The sequence below is a fragment of the Saimiri boliviensis genome, chromosome 17 (assembly GCF_048565385.1).
Source record: "Saimiri boliviensis isolate mSaiBol1 chromosome 17, mSaiBol1.pri, whole genome shotgun sequence".
NCBI classification, from domain to species: domain Eukaryota; kingdom Metazoa; phylum Chordata; class Mammalia; order Primates; family Cebidae; genus Saimiri; species Saimiri boliviensis.
In genome coordinates, this window is record NC_133465.1 from 8,564,625 (window position 1) to 8,589,870 (window position 25,246).

At 50.8% G+C, this 25,246-nt stretch overlaps 2 protein-coding genes and 5 non-coding genes across 9 annotated transcripts; 4 read left to right on the forward strand and 3 right to left on the reverse strand.

Annotated features, from left to right (window-relative positions):
• Positions 1-6,554: 6,554 nt before the first annotated feature.
• On the reverse strand, positions 6,555-6,687 carry LOC120367020 (U8 small nucleolar RNA). Its single transcript, XR_005581521.1, has one exon. It is a non-coding gene; the product is annotated as a U8 small nucleolar RNA (small nucleolar RNA).
• Positions 6,688-7,033: 346 nt separating this feature from the next.
• Positions 7,034-10,109, reverse strand: TMEM107 (transmembrane protein 107). Of its 3 annotated transcripts, none has more exons than XM_010339827.2 (5): positions 9,885-10,109; positions 9,641-9,708; positions 9,440-9,540; positions 7,603-7,678; positions 7,034-7,360 (listed from the first exon to the last, which is right to left on the reverse strand). In XM_010339827.2, exons 1-5 carry the CDS (start codon positions 9,969-9,971, stop codon positions 7,291-7,293), a joined length of 402 nt encoding a protein of 133 aa, XP_010338129.1. In that variant the 5' UTR covers positions 9,972-10,109; the 3' UTR covers positions 7,034-7,290. The 3 variants fall into 3 exon arrangements, with proteins under 3 accessions (XP_010338129.1, XP_010338130.1, XP_003929260.1); XM_010339828.2 differs by having other exon boundaries at positions 7,034-7,394; positions 7,582-7,678; XM_003929211.3 differs by having other exon boundaries at positions 7,582-7,678; positions 9,885-10,108.
• A 4,183-nt stretch (positions 10,110-14,292) lies between these two features.
• Positions 14,293-14,364, forward strand: TRNAW-CCA (transfer RNA tryptophan (anticodon CCA)). Its single transcript has one exon. It is a non-coding gene; the product is annotated as a tRNA-Trp (tRNA).
• Positions 14,365-14,813: 449 nt separating this feature from the next.
• TRNAS-GCU (transfer RNA serine (anticodon GCU)) lies at positions 14,814-14,895 on the forward strand. Its single transcript has one exon. It is a non-coding gene; the product is annotated as a tRNA-Ser (tRNA).
• A 220-nt stretch (positions 14,896-15,115) lies between these two features.
• On the forward strand, positions 15,116-15,189 carry TRNAT-AGU (transfer RNA threonine (anticodon AGU)). The gene has a single exon. It is a non-coding gene; the product is annotated as a tRNA-Thr (tRNA).
• Positions 15,190-15,552: 363 nt separating this feature from the next.
• TRNAI-AAU (transfer RNA isoleucine (anticodon AAU)) lies at positions 15,553-15,626 on the forward strand. Its single transcript has one exon. It is a non-coding gene; the product is annotated as a tRNA-Ile (tRNA).
• A 661-nt stretch (positions 15,627-16,287) lies between these two features.
• BORCS6 (BLOC-1 related complex subunit 6) lies at positions 16,288-18,166 on the reverse strand. Its single transcript, XM_039476906.2, has one exon. The coding sequence runs from the start codon at positions 18,079-18,081 to the stop codon at positions 17,011-17,013; it is 1,071 nt and encodes a 356-aa protein (XP_039332840.1). The 5' UTR covers positions 18,082-18,166; the 3' UTR covers positions 16,288-17,010.
• Between the last annotated feature and the right edge of the window lie 7,080 nt (positions 18,167-25,246).

Below are 25,246 nucleotides of genomic sequence, written 5' to 3' on the forward strand. Positions count from 1 at the left end.
GAGACGGAGTCTTGGCATGGTCTCAGCTCACTGCCACCTCTGCCTCCCAGGTTCAAGCAATTCTCTTGCCTCAGCTGGGATTACAGGCACCTGCCACCATGCCCAGCAAATTTTTGAATTTTTAGTAGAGATGGGGTTTCACCATGTTGGCAAGGCTGGTCTGGAACTCCTCACCTGGTGATCCACTCGCCTCGACCTCCCAAAGTGCTGGGATTACAGGTGTGAGACACCACGTTCTTCTAGCTGGCTAATTTTGGTATTTTTAGTAGACAACAGGGTTTCACCATGTTGGCCAGGCTGGTTACCTGACCTCAGGTGATCTGCCCACCTTGGCCTCCCGAAGTGCTGGGTTACAGGCCACCCCCTCACCCGACCTTTTAATTATTTTTTTGAGACAGTCTTCCTCTGTCACCCAAACTGGAAAGCAGTGGCACAAGCTTGGCTCCCTGCAGGCTCTGCCTTCTGGATTCCAGCGATTCTCATGCCTCAGCCTACCAACTAGCTGGGATTACAGGTGTGAGCCACCATGACTGGCTAATTTTTCTATTTGTAGGGTTTCACTATGTTGGCCCATCTGATCTCAAACTCAGGACCTCAGGCGATCCACTGGCCTTCACCTTCCAAAGTGCTGAGATTACAATCGTGAGCCACTGCACCCAGCCTCAATTCGTTTCTTAATCATGTAAACCTGGCTGCATGCTCCTCATAAAATGTAAAAACATTAAACATAGAGGCAGGCACAGTGGCTCACTCCTGTAATCCCAGTACTTTGGGAGGCCAAAGCAGTGGATCACCTGAAGTCAGGAGTTTGGGACCAGCCTGGCAAACATGGAGAAACCCTGTCTCTACTAAAAATATAAAAATTAGCTGGGCGTGGTGGTGGGCACCTGTAATCCCAGCTACTCAGGAGGCTGAGGCATGAGAATCACTTGAACCCGGGAGATGGGGGTTGCAGTGAGCCGAGCCACTGCACTCCAGCCTGGGTGACAGAGCAAGACTCCACCTAAAAAAAAAATAAATGAATAAAAATAAATATGGTCAGGCAAGTCAGATGCAGTGGTTCAGGCCTATAAATCCCAGCACTTTGGGAGGCTGAGACAGGAGAATCGCTTGAACCCAGGAGGCGGAGGTTGCAGTGAGCTGAGGTGGCACCACTGCACTCCAGCCTGGCAACAGAGTGAGATTCCATCTCAAAAAATAAATAAATAAACACAAGTAAATAAATAATAAAATATTAAATAGAAAGCTAAAGTTCCTTTGGCTACCTTTCAACTCATTTTTTTTGTTGTTGTTTTGCCTTTCTGTTTAACTTTCTGGAAGGTTTCAAGTGCCCTCCTTTTTTGGGCGGGGAAAGAGCTTTTTGTTATATTTATTTTGTTTTCAATCCAGAATGCAATATCTTCTCCATATATCGGAGAGTAGTAATTATTAAAAATAGGTAATCTTCATATTGAAAAATTCAAAAGGTATGAAAGAAGGGTCGGTGAGCCCTTGTTCTGAACTATCTGGTACCCCCACACTGTCATAGCTCCTGTCTCTAGTCTTGTAAATTCTCCAGACATAGTTGGTGCATACACAAACATATACATAGAGACTTCTTATTTATTTATTTATTTTGAGATGTAGTCTTGCTCTGGCCCAGGCTGGAGTGTGGTGGTGTGATCTCAGCTCACTGCATCCTCTGCCTCCCAGGTTCAAGCGATTCTCCCGCCTCAGCCTCGCAAGTAGCTGGGATTACAGGTGCGTGCCACCATGCCTGGCTAATTTTGTTGTTGTTACGGAATGTTGGTCTGTCGCCCAGGCTGGAGTGCAGTGGCATGATTTCGGCTCACTGCAACCTCTGCCTTCCAGAGTCAAGCGATTCTCCTGCCTCGGCCTGTAGCTGGGACTACAGGTGTGCACCACCACACACAGCTAATTTTTCCATTTTTAGTAGAGATGGAGTCTCACTATGTTGGCCACGCTGTTTGTGAGCTCCTGACGTCAAGTGATCTGCCTGTCTAGGCTCCCAACGTGCTGATTTACAGGCATGAGCCAGTGTACCCAGCCAAGAATGTGTCTCTTTTTGTATTAAAGCATAATATAAACACCTAAAGTGGTATCTTTTTAATATGCGCAGTTCTCTCTGAAAAAGTACCAAGTACAGTGCCAGCAACAAGGCAGGCAAATGAATAATGAACGATGGTGAGTGCACAGGAGGAGGTAGACTGCTAATGGGAAGGGTTTGGGCAGAGCCTATGTGCCCAGTGTTCTGTACGGACAGTCCTAGTTGCACTGGTGAAGCACTGATCACTGGTTACTGGTTTGACCAGGAAACCGGCTCCTGTCACAGCAACAGAGCAGGCCCAGGCCCTGGCCACTGGAAAGCAGAGCAGTGTGGGTGGTGGGGGTACCACATGACAGAGCCCTATGTGGGCGAGAGAAGACATAGGCAGATTAGAGTCTCCTGGGATTAGATGCCTGGAAGGACTCCTGGTTCCAGTCCCTCACTCTCCAACCCTCCATTCAGTAGAGATTCACTGGGTTTAACAAGCTCCTTCTGGCCGGGCGTGGTGGCTCATGCCTGTAATCCCAATACTTTGGGAGGCCAAGGTGGGCGGATCACCAGAGGTTGGGAGTTCTAGACCACCCTGACCAAGATGGAGAAACCCAACCTCTACTAAAAGTACAAAATTAGCCGGGCATGGTGGCACGTGCCTGTAACCCCAGTTCCTTAGGAGGCTGAGGCAGGAGAATCACTTGAACCTGGGAGGCGGAGGTTGCGGTGAGCCGAGATTGTGCCATTGCAGTCCAGCCTGGGCAACAAGAGTGAAACTCTGTCTCAAAGAAACAAAAAACAAGCTCCTTTTGTTTTGAAAGAGGGAGGAATGCCTCTCCAGATAGAGAGGTTGTCAAAAAGCCACATCTTCCTATTTTGGCGGGGGACTGAGTCTCACTCTGGTGGGAGTGCAGTTGTGCAATCTCGGCTCACTGCAACTTCTGCCTCTGAGTTCAAGTGATTCTCTTGCCTCAGCCTCCTGAGTAGATGGGATTATGGGTGCCTGCCTTTAAGCCCAGCTAATTTTTGTATTTTTAGTAGAGACGGGGGTTTCACCATGTTGGCCAGGCTAGTATCGAACTCCTGGCCTCAGGTGATCCGCCCACCTCGGCCTCCCAAAGTTCTGGGATTACAGGCACTGCACCCACCTGACATCTTCTTTATTACTTTCCATATTACATGCCAAGCCTAGAACCTGGCTCTGGTGTTCAATAAACATTTGTTGAACTGAGTCAACTGATTTGGCCTAACAGCCAGGAGACTTGGGTTCAAGTCCAAGAGTGGTCAAGTCCAGAGCTCTCCCACTCTGCATGGTGTCCTAGAGCAAATGCCTTTCTCCTGGGACCTCATTTTTCTCATTTGTTAAGTGAGGGCTCTTCCGTTCTACAATGCCAGGCATTGTGCTGATATCAGAAGCTACAATAATAAACAGAAAAGGGATTGTTAAAACAGCATGATCTTTGCTGTGATGGACATAATGACCAAGAGACTTGCCAACCTTCCTCAAACAGATTAAACTAAAAGGAAGACTCTTGTAACTAGAACACAGCTAGATCAGCAGGATCCAGGTACTCAAAAGATATCATCGGGAATCTGTTTCTCTGTTTTTCAACTATGCTTGCCTCTGGCATAGCTTCATTTCCACACAAGCAACCGAAGCAGCTACAGGCTCACATTTGTTTAAAATGTTATAGTTTTAGGCCGAGTGCAGTGGCTCAAGCCTGTAATCCCAGCACTTTGGGAGGCCGAGGCGGGTGGATCACGAGGTCGAGAGATCGAGACCATCCTGGTCAACATGGTGAAACCCCGTCTCTACTAAAGGTGCAAAAAATTAGCTGGGCATGGTGGCGTGTGCCTGTAATCCCAGCTACTCAGGAGGCTGAGGCAGGAGAATTGCCTGAGCCCAGAAGGCGGAGGTTGCGGTGAGCCGAGATCGCGCCATTGCACTCCAGCCTGGGTAACAAGAGCAAAACTCTGTCTCAAAAAAAAAAAAAAAAGCCGGGCGCGGTGGCTCAAGCCTGTAATCCCAGCACTTTGGGAGGCCGAGGCGGGTGGATCACGAGGTCGAGAGATCAAGACCAACCTGGTCAACATGGTGAAACCCCGTCTCTACTAAAAATACAAAAAATTAGCTGGGTGTGGTGGTGCGTGCCTGTAATCCCAGCTACTCAGGAGGCTGAGGCAGGAGGATTGCCTGAACCCAGGAGGCGGAGGTTGCGGTGAGCCGAGATCGCGCCATTGCACTCCAGCCTGGGTAACAAGAGTGAAACTCCGTCTCAAAAAAAAAAAAAAAAAAAAAAATGTGAGCGTGGCCAGGTGCGGTGGGTCATGCCTGTAATCCCAGCACTTTGGGAGGCAGAGGTGGGTGGATCACAAGACCAGCCTGGCCAAGATGGTGAAACTCCATCTCTACTAAAAACACAAAAATTAGCGAGGCGCAGTGGCAGGTGCCTGTAATCCCAGCTACTCTGGAGGATGAGGCAGGAGAATCGCTTGAACCTTGGGAGGTGCAGTTTGCAGATCACGCCACTGCACTCCAGTTTGGATGACAGAGCAAGACTCCATTTCAAAAAAAAAAAAAAAAGTGAGTGTGGATGAGGGAACTGAGGAAGAGAGAGGGAAAGTGACCTCCTGCCCACCACACAACCAAGAACAGAAAAAAAACCGCACTTGGACCCAGCAGGCTGTCTGACTGCAGAGCTTGTTCCTGTAGTCCTTGCCCTGGGCTAGGGCTCACAGGAGCGAGCTGGAATCTGGAAACAAGCAGCATCTAGTTGAAGTCAGAAAACAAGAGGTGGGGCCGGGCGCGGTGGCTCAAGCTTGTAATCCCAGCACTTTGGGAGGCCGAGGCGGGTGGATCACGAGGTCGAGAGATCGAGACCATCCTGGTCAACATGGTGAAACCCCGTCTCTACTAAAAATACAAAAAATTAGCTGGGCATGGTGGCACGTGCCTGTAATCCCAGCTACTCAGGAGGCTGAGGCAGGAGAATTGCCTGAACCCAGGAGGCGGAGGTTGCGGTGAGCCGAGATCACGCCATTGCACTCCAGCCTGGGTAACAAGCGAAAACTCCGTCTCAAAAAAAAAAAAAAAAAAAAAAAAAAAACCAAAAAAAAAAAAAAGAAAACAAGAGGTGGATGAAGTCACCCGAGGAGTAGTGATTACCCTCACTTACAGAGCAAGCAGAGGAGACAACCCAGTATTATGTCCCCTGTAACTGACATACTGCAGGTACTATTTATTGAATGAATGTGAGAAGGAACAACCAGAACAGTGGTAGGCAAACCAGGGGAACCATTGTTCCAAAACTAAGGAAGCAAAAAGTGCAAAAGAGGGGAGTGGGCCAGGCGCTGTGGCTTATGCCTGTAATCCTAGCACTTTGGGAGGCCTAGCAGGTAGGACGGCTTGAGCCCAGGAATTTGGGATCAGCCTGGGCAACACAGTGAGAACTTGTCTTTACAGAAAATTTTAAAACTTATGGGCATGGCGGTGCTCACCTGTCATCCCAGCTACTCGGGAGGATCATCTGAGCCTGGGAGTTCAAGGCTGCAGTGAACCATAATCCCACCGCTGGACTCTAACCTGGGTAACAGAGTGGGAATGTCTCAAAAAAAAAAAAAAAAAAAAAAAAAGAGGGAGGGTGGTCAACATACCATACGCTGAAGAGAGGTCAAGTTCAAGTCTGAGGAGTGAGTCTGGATTTGGGAATGAGAAGTCATTGGTGACAAGCAGTTCCTTGGGGGTGTACTGGTAGATGTTTAACAACCAACTCTCCAAAAACAAATATATCTATACATAACTGTATGATAAATTGTACTGGTATAAAGTATGGACAGCAAAAAATTTACAAATAAAAAGGCCAGAAGCAGTGGCTTATGCCTGTAATCCCGGCACTTTGGGAGGCCGAGAGGGGCAGATCACCTGAGGTCGGGAGTTCATGACCAGCCAGCCTGGCCAACGTGGTGAAACCCTGTAATAACAAAAATTAAAAAAAAAATAGCCGGGTATCGTGGCACCTGCCTGTAATCCAAGCTACCTGGAAGGCTAAGGCAGCAGAATCTGTAGATTTCGGGAGGCTGAGGTTTCAGTGAGCGGTGCACTCCAGCAGAGCGAGATTTTCCCCCAAAAGCAGGGGGTGGAGAAGAGGAAAGCAAGCAAGTAAGCAAGCGAAACACAGTTTTCCTACTGAATAAATACTGTTTTTGTACATTCTAAGGGGAACCACCGTATAGGTACAACATTACGGTTACCGACGTGCAGCGTTTCCTGAGAAAAGGTAAGCTTCGAAGAATAAAGAAAAAGAGACGCCCATTTTGCATTACTGCAACTCCTTAATTCCAGGAAGTAATAACAGAAAGACAAATCCCAATTTTTAAGCTCAGACGAACCTCAGCGATTATTCACGACAATTTAAAAGCCTCTAGCAAAACCCAACAACCCAAACACAATAATAAGCTTCCACAAATTCTAACCTTTTACACAAAACAAGCAGAAGAAAGGTGATCGTCAGGAGAAATCAGATAGGAGCAATCAGGGTGTTGCAAGTCCTGATTACGCAGAGACGTTAATCACGTTTCATGCCTCTCCAATCATCATGTTCTATCTGTCCTCCAAAGGAGGAACAGGTAAGGATTATCCCACCTGACGATACCTCCCATACTACGGGCATTCCGCACTCAGTGAAAAAGATTCCGTTATAAGCTAGGGTGACTATACAACGCGACGGTACGAGGACCCTTATTACTTAGCCTCCTTCTAATTGTATTGCTATATTTGTTTGCACCTCTTTTAAAGTAATTTTTTTCATTCGGCTACAGAAAAGGAATAAATTATTTCTTCCCAGAATGCTCCAGTAACTTACGTGCTGGACGTTCTAACTGTACGCACTTTTATTTAAATATCCCCGCCCACTGCCTTCCGCCAGACGTCTACCGTAATAACCAAACTAGAAGCGATATTAAGAATCTTACGTTCTGCAGGACTAGAAAACAGCGTAGTTGTTTTTTTCTTTAATAGTTAAGCCATCCCAATTGTCCCCTGAAAACTGTATATAAGTCTTGATCTTACTACAAACATATTTTATTACAAAACACTAAATACAATGCTGATAATCCCATACTTCAGAGGTAATTATTCCAACACATAACCTCCAGCAGAAGCAGTTTCCGAGGGGAAGACTGAAGCCTATACCTTCCTTCTTCCAGGAATACGAAGCGGCCTCCCCTGCAGCCTGCGACCGTCAGGAAGGTGATCAGAAAGGTTTCTTTTTCAGCCCAAAGATGGCGATGAATAAAGCCATTTCAGTGACAGCTGGAAGGGCACTACCGAGGCAGGTGGTAGATTCAGAAATCCTTTCTATGTAAATACACAAATATCTAAACCAGAGACCCCACCCATGAAAGTGTAGGGCAGGTGGCATGGGGATGGGGGATGAAAAAGACCACAGGATCTCATGCATGGGGGATGGGGGCGGGTGAGGGAAAACTTTCAGATATACGGTAAACCTTCCTCCCTCATCCCCAAATATTGGGTGTTACCACACCTGCAGAAGACAAAAATGTACCAATACGTAGTGCACTCCCAACGCTCGAATATGAAGAAAGACAGGGCCACGGATGCACTACAGTGAGCCCCAATGGCTTGGGAAGACACCAGAGTTAAGGAAAGTCTTTGGATCGACAGATAGTGATGGGTCAGAAAAGGTCAGTGGTGGGGTTGGCATCTGCACTCAGGTTCATCGCTTGCTCCCTCACCATATTGCAAGGGCTAGAGTCAGCAGCCCTGACTTCTGAGTTGTAGGACGGTCATATGAGGAGAGACCAGAAGTAACTGCATAAATGGGACCTCAGGCTAGCCTATCCCACATCTAGAAGCCAGCCTGGACCCTTCAGATGAGAGGTAAGAGTAGACTCTCCTACCATGCCACACAGGAGTGCTGACAGCGAATTGACATGCTCTGCTGGAATCAGCCTCCAGTGTCCTAGTACTCTTGGTCCACAGTTCTCTGACCCACGTGCCTCATTTCCTTTGCCATTTCTGAGTTCCCATTGTGCTTTCTACCTTTTGTTTGTTTGTTTTCTTTTTTCTTTTTCTTTTTTTTTTTTTTTTGAGACGGAGTTTCGCCCTTGTTACCCAGGCTGGAGTGCAATGGCACGATCTCGGCTCACCGCAACCTCCGCCTCCTGGATTCAAGCAATTCTCCTGCCTCAGCCTCCTGAGTAGCTGGGATTACAGGCACGTGCCACCATGCCCAGCTAATTTTTTGTATGTTTAGTAGAGACGGGGTTTCACCATGTTGACCAGGATGGTCTCGATCTCTCGACCTTGTGATCCACCCGCCTCGGCCTCCCAAAGTGCTGGGATTACAGGCTTGAGCCACCGTGCCCGGCTCTTTTTTTTTTTTTGAGACGCAGTTTCGCTCTTGTTACCCAGGCTGGAGTGCAATGGCGCGATCTCGGCTCACCGCAACCTCCGCCTCCTGGGCTCAGGCAATTCTCCTGCCTCAGCCTCCTAAGTAGCTGGGATTACAGGCACGCGCCACCACGCCCAGCTAGTTTTTTGTTTGTTTGTTTGTTTTTTGTATTTTTAGTAGAGACGGGGTTTCACTATGTTGACCAGGATGGTCTCGATCTCTCGACCTCGTGATCCACCCGGCTCGGCCTCCCAAAGTGCTGGGATTACAGGCTTCAGCCACCGTGCCCGGCCTTTTGTTTGTTTTTTGACGGAGTCTCACTCTGTTGCCCAGGCTGGAGTGCAGTGGCGCGATCTCGGCTCACTGCAACCTCTGCCTCCCAGGTTCAAGCAATTTTCCTGCCTCAGCCTTCCGAGTAGCCGGGGTTACAGGCGTGCACCACTACGCCCAGCTAATTTTTGTATTTTTAGTAGAGATGGGGTTTCACCATGTCGGTCAGGCTGGTCTCAAACTCCTGACTTTAAATGATCCATCTGTCTCGGCCTCCCAAAGTTGCTTGAAGTAAAGGCCTGAGCCACCGCACCCACCCCTCTTTACACACTCCTATAGCACCGTGCTTATCACACTGAATTAGAGATATGTGTCTGCCTCCTCCTCATGGCAAAAAAAAAAAAAAAAAAACAGTGGAGTTTTTATTATCACTATTATTTTTGTAGACATGGGGTCTTACTATGTTGCCTCAAGTGATCCTCCTGCCTGGGCCTCCCACACTGCTGGGAATACAGACATGAGCCAACGTGCCTAGCCAAAAACTGTTTTACTCTCATTTTGGGATGTTAAGTGCCTAGTAAACAGCAGGATTTAGCACACGTTTGAAGATCTCTGAACTGGAGAGACTGGTTACAGCAGACACTAGGGTGTCAGATGGCTGAAGGGAGTCCTGATGAAAATGGGTCGTGTGGGAAAGGAGGGCAGGCAGAAAGGATACAGATGAGGCTCTGGGTGCTGTTGAACATGGAGACTCCTAGAAGGAAACCGGCCAGCTCCACTGCAAAGAGGCCCAGAGTGACAGAGAGCGCGGCCACCAGCCTGCAGAAAGGAAGTGGACAGCCTCAGGCCCTTGGACTTCTAAGAACCCTCCACTCCCACCACCTCTTCGTTCTGACCAGCCCATTCCGAGAGAGCTCACTGAATGTCCTGCTTCTCATACTCCTCGGGGGTGAACCTGAGAGGCAGGCAGGCCTGGATGTTGCTGTCCTGGGAGCAGGGCAGAGAGGAAGAGAAGTGAAAAAGAGGCGGGCGGCGAGGCAGGCCTGGGGGCGGCGGGGAACGAGAAGACTCAAGTGGGTAAGACACTGGGAGAGGGGCAAGGTGGGGCTGGGACCACTCCGAGGTGGGAATAAGGGCGGACGGATGGCAGCCGTGGCTCTTACCCGGGACCAGAATAAGGTGATGACGACCACCAGATGCGCCAGGAGCGTCAGGAAGCGAGAAGGTACGAGCCCCGAGACCCGGCCCATGGCCCTCGGGGACAGGCGCGGCGGTCTCAGAGGCCGGAAGTTCAAAGAGCGCGGCTCCTGAAGTCTCCCGGCAAGCGGACAAAACCTAGCCGAACGCCTGCTTCCCGCCCGCTCAGGCACCGCCCAGTTACCTTGGTAACCGCGTACGCGGGCGCGGCGCCGCGTTCTTGGAAAACCTCGCGAGAGCAGTACATTTTCCCGCTGCTGCTGGCCTCTTCTGGCTTGCGCAGCTCAGGGGTTCCCCGAAGGCGATTCTAACCCAATGGATGGGTACCCGCGCCCAGCCAAGCCCTTTGTTCCTGAGAGGGTGCGAGGTGGCACGGCTCCGCAGCGCCCGATCTGCCCGCGCAGGACCGACGAACGGAAACCGACCCTGGCCTAGCCTGGGGGCACCTCGGCTTCCGCGGTTGCCCATGCCGGGAGCGGCCCCAACCCCCACTACACTGACAATTGTGGATCTCCTGAGGCCGCCGCCACCGCCATGCCGGGCTGCGGTCCCGGTCCCCGCCATGCCGAAGAATCAGACACGCTCCCCTTCCCCTCCTCCGCGTGCCTTTAGCTTCCCACCAAGCTGAGCCTCAGAAACAAGGGTCCCGAACGTGGAGAGGCAGTGTCCCTAGACTGCTCAGCAGTCACGGATTGTCACCGAGCCCCTGGATGTCTGAGGACCCCAGGCCTGAACTTTCCTTGAGGAAGACCGATTTCTCTCAGACTAACTTTGCTCAGTTTGGTGAGGGATTTGCAGAGTGCAAAAAATGGCAGAGCAAGGGGACCGGAAAGGGTGGGAGTGGATGAAGGGAATGGACAGTCCCTGCATCCCTGGGAGGCTTGGAGCTGACTGGAACGGAAACTCAAATCAGATTTCTTTATCTCTTGGAGGTGCTGGGCCTCTGACAATACCCAGCTACAGTCCGAAAAGCTCTTATCATCGGTGACCTCAGGACCTTTGGGCCTTAGCGCGGGTCCCCGCTGTCGGAAAGCTCTCTTTTCTTGCAATGCTCAGACAAGTCCCATCCTCAAGGGTCCTCCCGGCCCATTTCCCAGGAAAACAATCGCTTCCTCTTCCTCACTCCCCATCTCAGTGCCTTTAGCCAGTCTAAACTATAAATAAGCCGAAGAGGCATTTCTCATTTCTTCAACAAATATTTTTTGTATTTACTGATTACCTAGTAGGTGGATTTTCATCAGGGAGATCAAAAACAGACATGCAAACAAATCCGCAAGATACTACATGCTGTGAAAAGGGAAACGCTACAATTATAATTCTATAAAAATAATGGGGCATTTGTTCTTAAACTTTATTTTTGAAAATTTGGCCCGCAGTAGCTCATGTCCGTAATCCCAGCACTTTGGGAGGCCAAGGCGGGCAGATCACCTGAGGTCAGGAGTTCTAGACCAGCCTGATGAACATGGTGAAAATCCGTCTCTACTAAAAATATAAAAATTAACTGGCCGGGCGCGGTGGCTCAAGCCTGTAATCTCAGCACTTTGGGAGGCCGAGGCGGGTGGATCACAAGGTCAAGAGATTGAGACCATCCCAGTCAACATGGTGAAACCCCGTCTCTACTAAAAATACAAAAAATCAGCTGGGCATGGTGGTGTGTGCCTGTAATCCCAGCTACTCAGGAGGCTGAGGCAGGAGAATTGCCTGAACCCAGGAGGCGGAGGTTGCGGTGAGCCGAGATCGCGCCATTGCACTCCAGCCCGGGTAACAAGAGCGAAACTCTGTCTCAAAAAAAAAAAAAAAAAAAGATACAAGGGGGAAAAAATAGCCCGGTGTGGTGGTGGCTCTCTTGTAGTCACAGCTACTCGTGAGGCCGAGGCAGGAGAATCGCTTGAGTCTGGGAGGCAGAGGTTGCAGTGAGCTTAGATCAGGCCACTGCACCCCAACCTGGGTGACAAAGCGAAACTCCGTCTCAAAAAAAAAAAAAGATGATTCTCTGGCTATTCCAGATGCAGGGAGATTAGAGAGGAGTCTGCTACAACAATCCAGCAAGAGAGGCTGAGGGGTTGTCAGTGGGATGGGGAAGGAGGGTCGGTCAACAAGGGGATTATTATTGAGAAAATAGAATTGACAGGATGTGGTGGCTGGAAGTAAGACCGTAGGGGGAGGGAAGAGTCAAGGATGCATCTCCCAGTCGGGGCCTGGCCACTCTCTGGAAGTGCAGAAAGACTGGAAGAAGTATGGCAGGGACAAGTGAAGGTATCAGCAGGCACTAGAAATCTGAGTCAAGAAGTGGGAGCCAGATTCAGGAGCCCTCATCACACAGGAAATAGCTGAGTCCATAGAACGTGTGTAGCATGAGGAGAGAAAACCTTACCAGAGGAAACCGAGGATTTACGGAGAGAACCAAAAAAGAGACTGGAGCTGGGCAATGTGGCTCATGCCTGTAATCCCAGCACTTTGAGAGGCTGAGGCAGGTGGATCACCCGAGGTCAGGAGTTCCAGACTAGCCTATCCAACATGGTGAAACCCCGACTCTACTAAAAAAAAAATAAAAAAATTACCCAGGCGTGGTGGTGCACATCTGTAATCCCAGCTACTTGGGAGGTTGAGGAAAGAGAATCGCTTGAATCCAGGAGGCAGAGGTTGCAGTCATCCAAGAACGGGCCACTGCACTCCAGCCTAGGCAAGAGTGAGACTCTGTCACAAAAGAAAAAAAAGAAAGGAAGGGAAGGAGAGAGAGGGAGGAAGGGAGGGAGGAAGGAAGGAAGGAAGGAAGGAAGAGAGGGGAGAGAGGAGCCACTTGGGAAGGGCCAGCAAACTAGTGTCAAGGCAACCATGGGAAATGAAGGCTCTTGGAGAAGATGTTGCCTGAAGTTGGTTAAGGCCAGGCCTGAGAATGTCTGTGGCCTTTGACACCTCTGTGGTCCCTGATAACTTTCCAGAGAGCCGCTGTGTACAAATTTGGCTTGGATGGGAAGGAATGAGATAACAGCCACAACCTCTTGTGCCATCTTGGCCTGTTGAACTCCTTTCATTTTTCAAGAAACAAATGAGGTGTCTTCCAGCTCCAGGTGTTTCCCTTCAGCAGTTTCCAATCTTGTCTCACCCGGGGAGCTTTAAAAAATACCGACGTTGGCCGGGCCCGGTGTCTCACGCCTGTAATCCCAGCACTTTGGGAGGCTGAGGTGGGTGGATCACCTGAGGTCAGGAGTTCAAGACCAGCCTGGCCATCATGGTGAAACCCCATCTTTATATTAAAGAAAAAGAAAAAGAAAATACCGATGTTTGTGGTGGTCAAAATTAGAATAGAGGCCGGGTGCAGTGGCTCATGTCTGTCTATAATACTAGCAATTTGTGAGGCAGAGGCAGGCAGATCACGAGGTCCGGAGTTCTAGACTGGCCTGACCAACATGCTGAACGCCACCACCATCCCACCACCCCCGTGTCCACTAAAAATACAAAAATTAGTCGGGTGTGGTGGTGCGGGCTTGTAGTCCCAGCTATTCAGAAGACTGAGGCAGAAGAATCGCTTGAACCCGGGAGGCGGAGTTTGCAGTGAGCTGAGATCCTGCCACTGCACTGCAGCCTGGGTGACAGAGCAAGACTCCGACTCACAAAAACAGAAAAAATTAGAACAGAGATTAGAACAACAAAGGAGGAGTGGGGATCCGTAGAGAAGGGACATGCAAGAACGTTGAGTGATGGAAATGTCATATATTTTTAAAGAATTGTGAGTTACGCAGGTTTATGTATTTATCAAAACTCATCAAAATATATACAAGATTTATGTGCTCTGAAACAGTTGAAATACCGATATTTTTCAAAATTTTACATACCGATGTCAGAGCTCTTCTTTGGATCGTTTAAATCGGAGTTGCCGAACCCGGGGGTTGTGCGTGCCTACATTCGAAGGCTCCGCAGGCGATTGTAAAAGTACAACCGGTGAGGAGACCTGCTGCTGGGGGAGCGAATCTCTCACCCCTTCAGGTGCCCTAGGCTCTGGCACTGCTCCATCACGTCCCGTCTGGTTCCTACCCTTCCATCTGTTTCTAGGCAGGTCCGTTACCGCTGGGCTGTGAGCTTAGGGTTCACCTGGTGATCAGCTCGGGACCCTCTTTCTGGGCATTGGCAGGACGCTGGGGGCCGGGCGGGACAGACCGCTGAGCCGGGATCCCAGTCACTGCCCTGGGGTGCCACCCGCCCGACTCGTCCTACAGGGCCGCTCAGAGAGATCAGATACGACCCCGCAGGTGTTCAGAGGGGGCAGAAATTCCCTAGGTGCCCATCCGTGCCTCGATCAGCAGACCCTGGCCTCCTGTGGCCTCCTGGCCGTACAGTGGTCATAGGGAGAACTGAGCAAGCGTTTGGCCGGCCGACCTCGTGGCGCAACGGTAGCGCGTCTGACTCCAGATCAGAAGGTTGCGTGTTCAAATCACGTCGGGGTCAGAAAGGAGCTTTTTTTTTTTTTTTTTCCCTTCCCCTTTCCCTTCTCTTATTAACTCCTGTATTAAGCTACAGTCGACCTTCGGCGTTCAAGTCAGAGAAGGAGCAATCTCTTTGGGGCTTGAAGCGGAGAGGCTTCTGGCACGACGTTTCGAGGCCGCCCAGTCTGGGCAGCACAACCGTCTCGCGGAGATTTTTGCGATGGATCCAGGTACCTTAATTCTGGACGGTATTACCGCGGCTCCTGGGAACAGGAAGAATTCAAGGCCGCTCAGTAGAGGGAGGAGGGTCGGGCAATCACGCAGGGGAGAAGATCCGTCTCCGATTTGCGAGTCTTCCTTCCAGTGCTGAAGGGGTTCCCCTAAATGTGCAGACTTCAGGAGAGGCGAGCCCCCAGAGGCAGGAATAAGATTTCAGGCCCCAGAGATGGGAGACTCGGATACCTGTCTGCAGACGAGGTGGCCGAGTGGTTAAGGCGATGGACTGCTAATCCATTGTGTTCTGCACGCGTGGGTTCGAATCCCATCCTCGTCGGCATAGGAAATGCTGTGGTTTGAATTCAGTTTTGTAGCATAAAAACTAGGACTTCTCTTGTTACTCCCAGTGACTCTATTCAGTTTCCGTGTCTTTCCCAACTGCATCCGTGCTTTCCGCTTTTCCCAATGCATCCGAGTGTTATGTGACACCCTTGTATTCATTCGCTGGAATTGAGCTGACCTGGCCAAGGAAATAAGATGCCAGGTGCTCTTCCGGCGGCGCCGTGGCTTAGTTGGTTAAAGCGCCTGTCTAGTAAACAGGAGATCCTGGGTTCGAATCCCAGCGGTGCCTTTGTGTTTCTCCAGGCTTTTGCCAACACTAAACTCTGCGAGGAGAGTTGCAGAGTCTCATAGCTTCCAGCCTATATGATTTACTCACGTGACCACCTAACCTCTCTCGGTGCAGCTGCCACAGGCTGTCAGATTTTTTGCCCTTCGTGCACATCGTACTTGAGCCTCGATCTGCAATTACACCAGTCGCATCATCTGTACTTGCCAGTACTATGGCTTGTCTGTTACTCTTCCAGGTGCTCAGCTAGTCAGTTTTCGTATTCTGTTTTCATTTATCATAAAGCAGTCCTACAACTAAAGGTTTTCCCATAGAGGACTGAACAAGAAGTTTTCATAGCTTCATTTTAAGCTTATCTCGCAGACTGGCCGGTTAGCTCAGTTGGTTAGAGCGTGGTGCTAATAACGCCAAGGTCGCGGGTTCGATCCCCGTACGGGCCAGAAAGGCTAAAACTTTTCAGAGGTCTGAATCCTCCTTCCATTTTAGAGCCAGGTAACGTCAACTGGGTAACACTAGCGAAACATTTCCAATTCCAGAACAGGAAGCGTATTGGAGCTTATTCTAAAATAGGCGTGTCTCCAGAGGAAGGTATTTAGAGAAGTGAGTTACTTCGTGATCTCTGCTTCTACATCTTATGGCCATAGTATGTGGCTCCTGAAGTAACTGTGTGAATTGTAAACAAAAGGGTGCTGGGGTTGGGACAAATCTATCTCAAAGCACGCGGCACTGATCTGCAGAGTGTGGGAATGATCAGGAATGGAGCTGACTAGTGTTCCCAGACTTCCTCCGGAGATAAGATGTTCAATCCATCCAGCCCCTGCCTATTCATCAGGATCTGAGAAGATAATTTTTTCCCCTCCTCTTCTAGAGCACCTTGCTTAGGTTTCTGTGGTTGGTGGATCTCTGGGCCCCTGTGAGTGATCATCTGTCTTCCCATTTCCCCTCAGACCAGATGCTTAAGAACGGCAACCATATCCTTCCCCACCGAGCCCGAGACACCCCCACACCCACCCCAGCCCCAGCGCCAAGGGAGCTGCGTCAACAACACCGACCCTCATTCCCATTCCTTTGGCTTATTAATCATTGCAACCCCACACAGACTCAGCTTTCGCAGCAGCAGCACTTTAATTCCACAAAAACTCAGAAAGCCAAAACTGATTAGAACACTCCACAATAGGTGGGATTCAAAACCAGCAACATTCTACCTGAACCCTGAGCGCAGTGAGACGCCTCCCATCTCAACCCCTCGCAACGCATTCCTCCTAGTTGCACCCCGGTTCTGGCTGGGGGAGTGGTACGGTAGAGGGCCAGAGGGCAGAAGCAGAAGGCTATCCAAGCGCAGGGGTGCATCCTTGCCTGCGAGGGGGTTTCGCCAAGGACGACTCAAGCTCCCACAGCCCCTGGCACCTGAGATGTGGCCACTGGAGTTAGGACAGCCACAATGGAGGCTGGGGCTTCCTCTGTCCCTTTCCCCTGATTACATGTGGGAGTCACGTCCTCACCTTGAAGCAAACCTAAAGCCCTGTGTTCCCAGGGCTGGTGCTCTAGCTAGGGAGGAGAGTTGGGAAGAACAGGGTAGCTACAGATGACCAACCGAATAAAAGCAGAGCAACATCCCTTCCCACCAGGAGAGCCGTTATAACTTCCCCATATACACCAGCCTAAGGCCCAGCGAGTGGGCGCCGGCCAGCTGAACGCATCTGGAAGAGCCTTCAACACACAGGCCTCCCCTCAGCGAGCACTTCCCACTAGGACTCCTTGAAGAGTCCTTAGGGTCCTGCTGGGCCCTGCCCTGGCCAGGCCCAGCCTCTCCTGTCCTCCTGGTCACTTGCACAGGGCCTCCAACACCTCCAGAGTACGTCGGATATCCCGGACTTGGCGTGCCAGCCCCTGAACTGGCTGCAGAGCCCGCTCCAGCTCCTCGCAGCGCGCCAGCAGGGTGTACATGCCCTTGATGCTCATGTCCACGGCTTCACCTAAGGAGTCCACAGCATCGCGGTAGGTCTGGATGCAGCCCACGCTCAGTGCCGTCAGCTCCTGCACCGCGCCACCCAGCCCGCGAAGCAGACGGTCCACCCGGCTGCCCAGCTCCCGACTCAACCGCTCTAGATCCTGCAGCACGTCGGGGTCAATGGGGGGGATGGCCGGTGTGGGTGTGGGTGCACGAGCTGGGCAGGGCCGCGCAGGGGTAGAAGGCGGGGGTGGAGGGGCGCCGCTTAGACGGATCTTGAGTTGCAGGTTGTTGGCGACAAAGTGGGTGAGGTCGCCGTGGCGGCTCACTGTGCCCTCCAGCTCCAGGGGACTGGAGATGGTGGCGCGACGTCCGCCGCCCGCGCCGGACTCAGCACTCCCTAAGGACCCGGCGCCACCGCACGCCTCGCTGAGCCCGTCCAAGCTGCGGCTGTCCTGAAGGCGGCTGGAGAACGATCGGCCGCCTCGGCCGCCCGCAGCCGCCTCTTCGTCGTCTTCCTCCTCCTGCTGCTCAACATCCATCCCGCCGCCTGGTCCCCCTCGACGGCAGTCCCTCCCGGAGGCAGGCTTGCCCTCCGGCGGCGCCGGCTCCCTGTGCCGGGAGGACCGGGGCGGTTCGTGCTCTGCACCCGGCGCCCCCCTGCGGCTCCCGGCCGCAGACGGCGTCCCTTGAGGGCCGGGCTCCTTCTCCCGAGCCTCTCGTTCCGGCCGGTGGACGACGCTGCAGCTTGACGTCTTCGGGGCCGTCCTGCGGTGGCGGTTCGCGCCCCCAACGTTCTCGGCCTCTTCCTCCCCGGACACCCGGAGGCCTGAGGGCGACTCAGAGGACGTTCGGTCCGGCCTGCCGCCGAAGATTGCGGCCTGCTGTTCCGCTACAGCCAGAAGGTCCGACTCCGGCCCGGGCCGCCCCCGAGACGACTCCATACTGCAGGTGGGGGCCGCAACCGAGGAATTGGTTCGCCCCGGCTCTGAAGGCGGTGGCTGCGCCTTTAAGGGGCGTTGGTAGAGGCGCGCCGATTGGCAGCGGCTGACTATGGTAAGGACAGGAAGAGCAATTTGATTGGTCGCGGCGACCAAAAAGTCCCGGAAGAAGAGCTGTTACTGCACAGCGGAACACACGTGAACGCCTGCCGGGTGGAGAGAAGGAGGTGATAGCCGCTCCCGTCGCCCCGCCCTTTCTGAAAGCTGATGGGGCAGATCTTAAAGACCGAGGTCCTCAAATTCCGGAGTCGCGCGGGGCGGGGCGCAGGCTCTTTCCTTGTAGAATTGTGCCGCCCACGATGTGCTTAACACACCTAGTGGGGATCCCTCTTGGGGTTCCTAGAGAGGTTCTTGGGATGGGAATGGCATAACCTGTTTGGACCATAGAGATTGAACCTAGTTGACTAAGAAGGAGGAAATCACAAGTCCAGCATGAGCATGAATGGTCTGCTCTATCTTCCTGGGTTAACAGACCTAGCCGTTGAACTGCTCAGAGCGACCCATTCTGGTCAGCGCAGCGGGCCTTTGGGCTTTCCTGTGCGTTTGCCACTCTTGTTCTGTGTCTCTTGCCCCTTCCACATTTAGAGCCGCTCCCCTTAGAGGATGGTGTGTGATTTTGCCACAAGGTAAGATATTCAACAAATGAGATTATTACAAATTTTGATATGTGCTATAGAGGAAATAAAGTGTTATGACTGAGAATATAAATGAGCAGGCATTAGTTTAGATAAGGGTCAGGAAAAGACCTCTTTGGTGAGACTTTTAACTAAAAAGAACCAAAAAGATCCAGCCACTCGCCAGGCAGAGGGAAGAAAACCTGAGCTACCTCTCAGAGATAAAGAAGTCTTGACATATTCAAGAAACTGAGGTGGCGGTGGGCAGGAGACATTGGGACTGAAACAAAATCTGCAAGGGGTAAAATTTCGAGTCAAGGGGCTGAACAAGCAGGCAGGGGCCACCTCATACAGGGGGCCTTGTAGTTCCTGTTAGGGAATGGAAATTTCTTTCTTTCTTTTTTGTTTTGAGATGTAGTCTCACTCCGTCGCCCAGGCTGGAGTGCAATGCTGTGATCTCGGCTCACTGCAACCTCTGCCTCCCAGGTTCAAGCAATTATCTTGCCTCAGGCTCCCGAGTAACTGCGATTACAATACAAACAGTTTTCACCATGTTGGCCAGGCTGGTCTCGAACTCCAGACCTCAGGTGATTCGCCGGCCTCGGCCTCCCAAAGTGCTGGGATTACAGGCTTGAGCCACCACATCCGGCCTAGAGATTTCTTCTAAATACAGTGGTGCAGCAAACATTGGAAAGGCTGTAAATTGCAATACATAGCCAGAGCCACGAGACATTAGTATTTTTATTTATTTATTTAAAGATGGAAGCTCACTCTGTCACCCAGGCTGGAGTGCAGTGGCACAATCTTGGCTCACTGCAACCTCCGTCCCCTGGGTTCAAGCGATTCTCCTGCCTCAGCCTCCCAAGTGCGTGGGATTACAAGCACCCGCCAACATGCCTGTTGGGTACCAGCCCCAACCCCGTATGTGGGTGCCCTTAGTCCCGGCGGTGACAAGCAATTGAGAAAAGGAAATAAAGACAGACACAAGAGTAGAAGTTACAGCATGGGTCCAGGGGACCAACGCAAGCGTAGGAAAGGCTTTGGCCCCAAGCTCTGGGCTCCAAACACTTCCTATGTACATAATCTCTTTGATCTTTTGATCACGGAAGGGGAGGGTGAAGGGGTAGGTAAGATGGGGGTAGGGAGAGAGTACGTGAGATCCTTCTAAGACATGCCAAACTACTCTGAGTTTATCACCAATGGTTACCAAGGTGCGGGTCTGACCACTCCCAGTGCATCAATGGGCTTTTATCTCCTGAGCATTGAGCACATAGAGCAATTAAAAATCACTCCTTATTCCGAGAACCTAGGCAGAGCCTGAGGCGTTCCGTGATCTCTGCCCTGCAAGGCTTTTCTCCTGCTGGCCAGCTCCCATCTGCAAAGACCCTCCTGGATTTTGTGAGCAGAGGTTGCCTCCCTTTAGGTCTTTAGGAGGCCCTCATGCTGTCCCCATGCTGAGAAGGCATTCGTGTAACCAGAGCAGTATCCCCTGCTCTGCAACCACCCTGCGGTGTTCCCCGGTGTTACTGCACTCTCGATGGTCTTTACCTTAGGCCTCCTGTTGCCACTTGATTTCTAATTAACTGCACCAATAACAGAGTTCAGTTCGGCGTATAAACTTCAGTGTACTCTGAGCCAAGCTAGTTTATAATTATTTAGCTAGAATTAACATAGGTCTCCCCCCGGCCATCTTGACCCACGTACGCCCAGCTAACTTTGGTATTTTTAGTAGAGAAGGGGTTTCACCAGTTGGCCAGGCTGGTCTTGAACTCCTGACCCCAAGTGATCCACCCGCCATGGCCCTCCAAAGTGCTGGGATTACAGCACACCACCGTGCCCGGCCAGACACGGTGTTTAATAAAAACAGTTTGCTAACTCTCCTTAGCTGACAAAGGATGTGGCTGTTTTTTTCCATTTGGATAGAGAGATGACTTGAGGCAGTGTCATGCCGGCATTCCGAAGGGCAGCTCCCCGGAACGTCCCAGCACCGATATCCCCACGTGCCTACCAGGGTCCTTGATCCTTCTGAATGCAGACTGGCTCAGGGAAAAGCCCATCCTAATGATAGTAGATCACTCACCACAGCTGAGAAGTCCACAGTTATCAGCTGTCTGTATCTCACAGTCACCTGCAGCTTGACAAAACCTGTCATTCCTTTGCTGTGGGGGCTGGGGGGAACTAAAAAGGCCGGGTGCAGTGGCTCACGCCTGTAATCCCAGCACATGCCTGTAGTCCCAGCTACTTGGGAGGCTGAGGCAGAAGAATCGCTTGAACCTGGGAGGCAGAGGTTGCAGTGAACCGAGGTCGCGCCACTGCACTCTAGCCTGGGCAACAGATCGAGGCTCAACAAACAACAACAACAAAAACCCTAAAAACATCATATATATTTGGACTGGGTAGATATTCCTTAGAAGACAGGAAGCCTTCCCTTGAGAATGGGCAGCTGAGCACAGGAGAGTGATGTAATGGGATTCATGTTTAGGGATTACTGGCTGTTGTGGAAACGTTTGCAAGGGAAACCATGGACCATCGAGGAGGCGGTCCCAAGTACCAGGTGATAGTAGCTCAGCCTAGCACGATGTGGGTGAATGCATTCTAGATGTATCTCGAAGGTTTTATTGGAAAAATGGGCTACCCAATGTCTCTCTGTGGAGGGGAACCGCCTCACTCCCCACCTCCCCATTCCCTGGGGTGTTGGTGCAATGACAGTCAGGAACAGGCACTTGACCCAAACCTGGCCAATTAGAGTACTTCACCCTTCTGATTGCAGATTGGCTCAGGGAAAAGCACATGACCCAAGATATGACCAGTAAAAATCCTCCACATTGTTGTTTGTTTCTAGTTTTGTGGAGAGTGCCACGTGCCTTTCTGTTAGCTTGAGAACTCAAGCTGGGTGTCAGCTTGTCCATCTTTCATGTCCAGGAGATCACTGTAGAAGGAAAGAATGAGGCTGATAAGGAAGAGAACTAGAGACAGAAGATGAAGAGGCATGAGTCCTGAGAGCGTTTGAATTCCTGTGCCAGCCTGGAGATAGCCGCACCTTTATCCTTCGTGTGACTTGGTTCCTTGCCCCAGCCGCATGGCCCCACCTCCCCGGCAAAACCTTGTTTCCTCCTACGGTAACTTCTGTCTCAGTAAATGGCAACTCCATCTTCCCAGCGGCTGAGGCCAAAAACCCTGGAGTTGTTCATGACTCCTCTTTTTGTCATAATCCATGGCCAATCCTTTAGGAAATCTTATTGGTTCTTCTCGAAAACACATCCAGAATCTGACCACTTCTCATCCTTACCATTGTTTCTGCCCTGTTCCAAGCCACCATCATTTTTTTGCCTGGATAAATGAAGTTGCTTCCCAAATGGCCTCACTTCTACCCTCATCTCTCTACAGTCTATTCTCAATAGACAACCAGAATGATACTTTAAATTAAATATGATTAGTGGGCCGGGCGCAGTGGCTCACGCCTGTAATCCCAGCACTTTGGGAGGCCGAGGCGACCGGATCACAAGGTCAAGAGATGGAGACCACCCTGGTCAACATGGTGAAACCATGTCTTTACTTAAAAAAAAAAAAAAAAAAAAGGCCGGGCGCGGTGGCTCAAGCCTGTAATCCCAGCACTTTGGGAGGCCGAGGCGGATGGATCACAAGGGCAAGAGATCGAGACCATCCTGGTCAACATGGTGAAACCCTGTCTCTACTAAAAATACAAAAAATTAACAGGGCATGGGGGCACGTGCCTGTAATCCCAGCTACTCAGGAGGCTGAGGCAGGAGAATTGCCTGAACCTAGGAGGCGGAGGTTGCGGTGAGCCAAGATCGCACCATTGCACTCCAGCCTGGGTAACGAGCGAAACTCCGAAACTCCGTCTCAAAAAAAAAAAAAAAAAAAAAAGCCGGGCACAGTGGTGCCTGCCTGTAGTCCCAGCTACTTGGGAGGTTGAGGCTGGAGATCACTTGAGTCCAGGAGTTATGGGCTGTAGTGCACTATGCCGATGGGGTGTCCCACTAAATTCGGCATCAATATGGTGACCTCCCAGGAGCGGTGGACCATCAGATTACTTAAAGAGGAGTGAACCGGCCCAAGTCTGAAACGGAGCAGGTAAAAACTCCATGCTAATCATTAGTGGGATCGCGCCTGTGAATAGCCATTGCACTGCAGCCTGGGCTACATAGCGAGACCGCGTCTCTTAAAAAGAAAAAAAAAATTTAAATACAAAAAAATTAGTTGGGTGTGGTGACCCGCAACTGTAATCCCAGCTACTTGGGAGGCTGAAGCAGGAGAATCGCTTGAACCCGAGATCGTGCTATTGTACTTAAGCCTGGGCAAAAAGAGTGAAACTAGGTCTCAAAAAAAGAAAAAAAAAAAGTACCATGAGGCCAGTGGTCTGCTTGAAGCTTCTTCCTCTCGCTCTCTGGGGCTGACATCTCCCTTGTCTTCCTTTCACCCCTCAGCAGGTGGATGTTTATCATATATAGCTCTGTAGCAAGTGACAGAAAACAAAACTTGAAACAATGAAAGCAACAAGGAGAACTTATTATGTCATGCAGTAATGGTCTCAAGACAAAGTGAGCTTCAGAGAAGCCTGAATTTGGCAATCTAAGGCAATTTCAAGGACCTGGTTACTATCTGTCCTATCTGTGGGGGCAGCTTCATCCCAAGTGCATTTCTTCATGGTGGTAAAATGGTTATGTCATTTGTCATTCTTTTTGACCTCCTATGATATGAACCCCAGTGTTTGAGCACTCTTCCACCTCATGAGGCAGAGCCCATCTCCCATTACAAAAGCTCAAATGCCTAATAGTCCTTCCCATCTCCCACAGTACATGATTCAGGCTCTACCAGGGTCCCCTGAACCATTTCTTTACTGGAAATTTTCCTGGCTGTGTAGACTCTAAACTTGATCCTCCAGCACTCTTACAGAGTCTGTGAATTACTCAGGATGGTTTTAAAAACATATTTATTTATTTAAGATAAAGTCTTGCTCTGTCACCAGGCTAGAGTGCAGTGGCATAATCTTGGTTCACTGCTACCTCCACCTCCTGGGTTCAAGCAATTCTCCTGTCTCAGCCTCCTAAGTAGCTGGGACTACAGGCACCCACCACCACACCAGGCTAATTTTTGTATTTTTGGTAGAGACCAGGTTTCACCATGTTGGTCAGGCTGGTCTGGAACTCCTGACCTCAGGTGATCTGCCCACCCTGGCCTCCCAAAGTGCTGGGATTATAGGCATGAGCCACTGAGCCCAGCCCAGGATGCTTTTAAAAAGTCCTCTTCTGCTTAAATTAGCCAGAGTTGTTTTCTCTTGCATAAAACCAGCAACTCTGGCTGATATACTCCCACACTTTCCAGATGGGGAGAGAGGAAAAGCTTCCATTAACTCTCTCAGGAGGACAAGGTTTTTTTCCCCAAAGCCCCAGGGAAAGAGGAAATCTTCCTTCATCTCAATGGCCTCAATTTGTTCACATGCCCAATTTAGTCACTTTGACCAGGTTAATGCCATGTCTGACTGAGTAACCACAAACCGTCACTCCAGCAAGGGGACAACAATAAACTGATTTGGCTGGGCATTGTGACTATTGCGTATAATCCCACTGACCAAAAAAATTGGCTCATGCCTGTAATCCCAGCACTTTGGAAGGCCCAGGCGGGCAGATCACTTGAGGTTGGGAGTTGAAGACCAGCCTGGCCAACATGGTGAAACCCCGTCTCTACTAAAAATACAAAAATTTGTCGGTTGTGGTGGCACACACCTGTAATCCCAGGTACTTGGGAGGCTGAGGCAGGAGTGTAAAGTTTATCCTCTGAAGATAGGCGCTGAGTAAAAAATGAGGAAACAGGCCAGCACAAGAAAATTAGATGCCAATTCCGATTTTAGCTCCCAGGGGAGTTTCTTTTTTTTTTTTTTTTTTTTTTTTTGAGAAGGAGTTTCGCTCTTGTTACCCAGGCTGGAGTGCAATGGCGCGATCTCGGCTCACCGCAACCTCCGCCCCCTGGGTTCAGGCAAGTCTCCTGCCTCAGCTTCCTGAGTAGCTGGGATTACAGGCACACGCCACCATGCCCAGCTGATTTTTTGTATTTTTAGTAGAGACGGGGTTTCACCATGTCGACCAGGATGGTCTTGAACTCTCGACCTCGTGATCCACCCGCCTCGGCCTCCCGAAGTGCTGGGATTACAGGCTTGAGCCACCGCGCCCGGCTTTTTTTTTTTTTTTTTTTTTTTTTTTTTTTTTTTTTTTTGAGACAGAGTTTCGCTCTTGTTACCCAGGCTGGAGTGCAATGGCGCGATCTCGGCTCACCGCAACCTCCGCCTCTTGGGTTCAGGCAATTCTCCTGCCTCAGCCTCCTGAGTAGCTGGGATTACAGGCACGCGCCACCATGCCCAGCTAATTTTTGTATTTTTAGTAGAAACGGGGTTTCACCACGTTGACCAGGATGGTCTCGATCTCTCGACCTTGTGATCCACCCGCCTCGGCCTCCCAAAGTGCTGGGATTACAGG

Coding starts and splice junctions, on each gene's coding strand:
- TMEM107 (XM_003929211.3), bottom strand. CDS start 9,971: ATGGGCCGGGTCTCGGGGCTCGTACCTTCTCGCTTCCTGACGCTCCTG. Junction 9,541..9,640: donor TATGAGAAGCAGGACATTCA/GTGAGCTCTCTC, acceptor TCCTTTCTGCAG/GCTGGTGGCCGCGCTCTCTG. Junction 7,361..7,581: donor TACATTTTTGTCTTCTGCAG/GTGTGGTAACAC, acceptor CTGCCTCGGTAG/TGCCCTTCCAGCTGTCACTG.
- BORCS6 (XM_039476906.2), bottom strand. CDS start 18,081: ATGGAGTCGTCTCGGGGGCGGCCCGGGCCGGAGTCGGACCTTCTGGCT.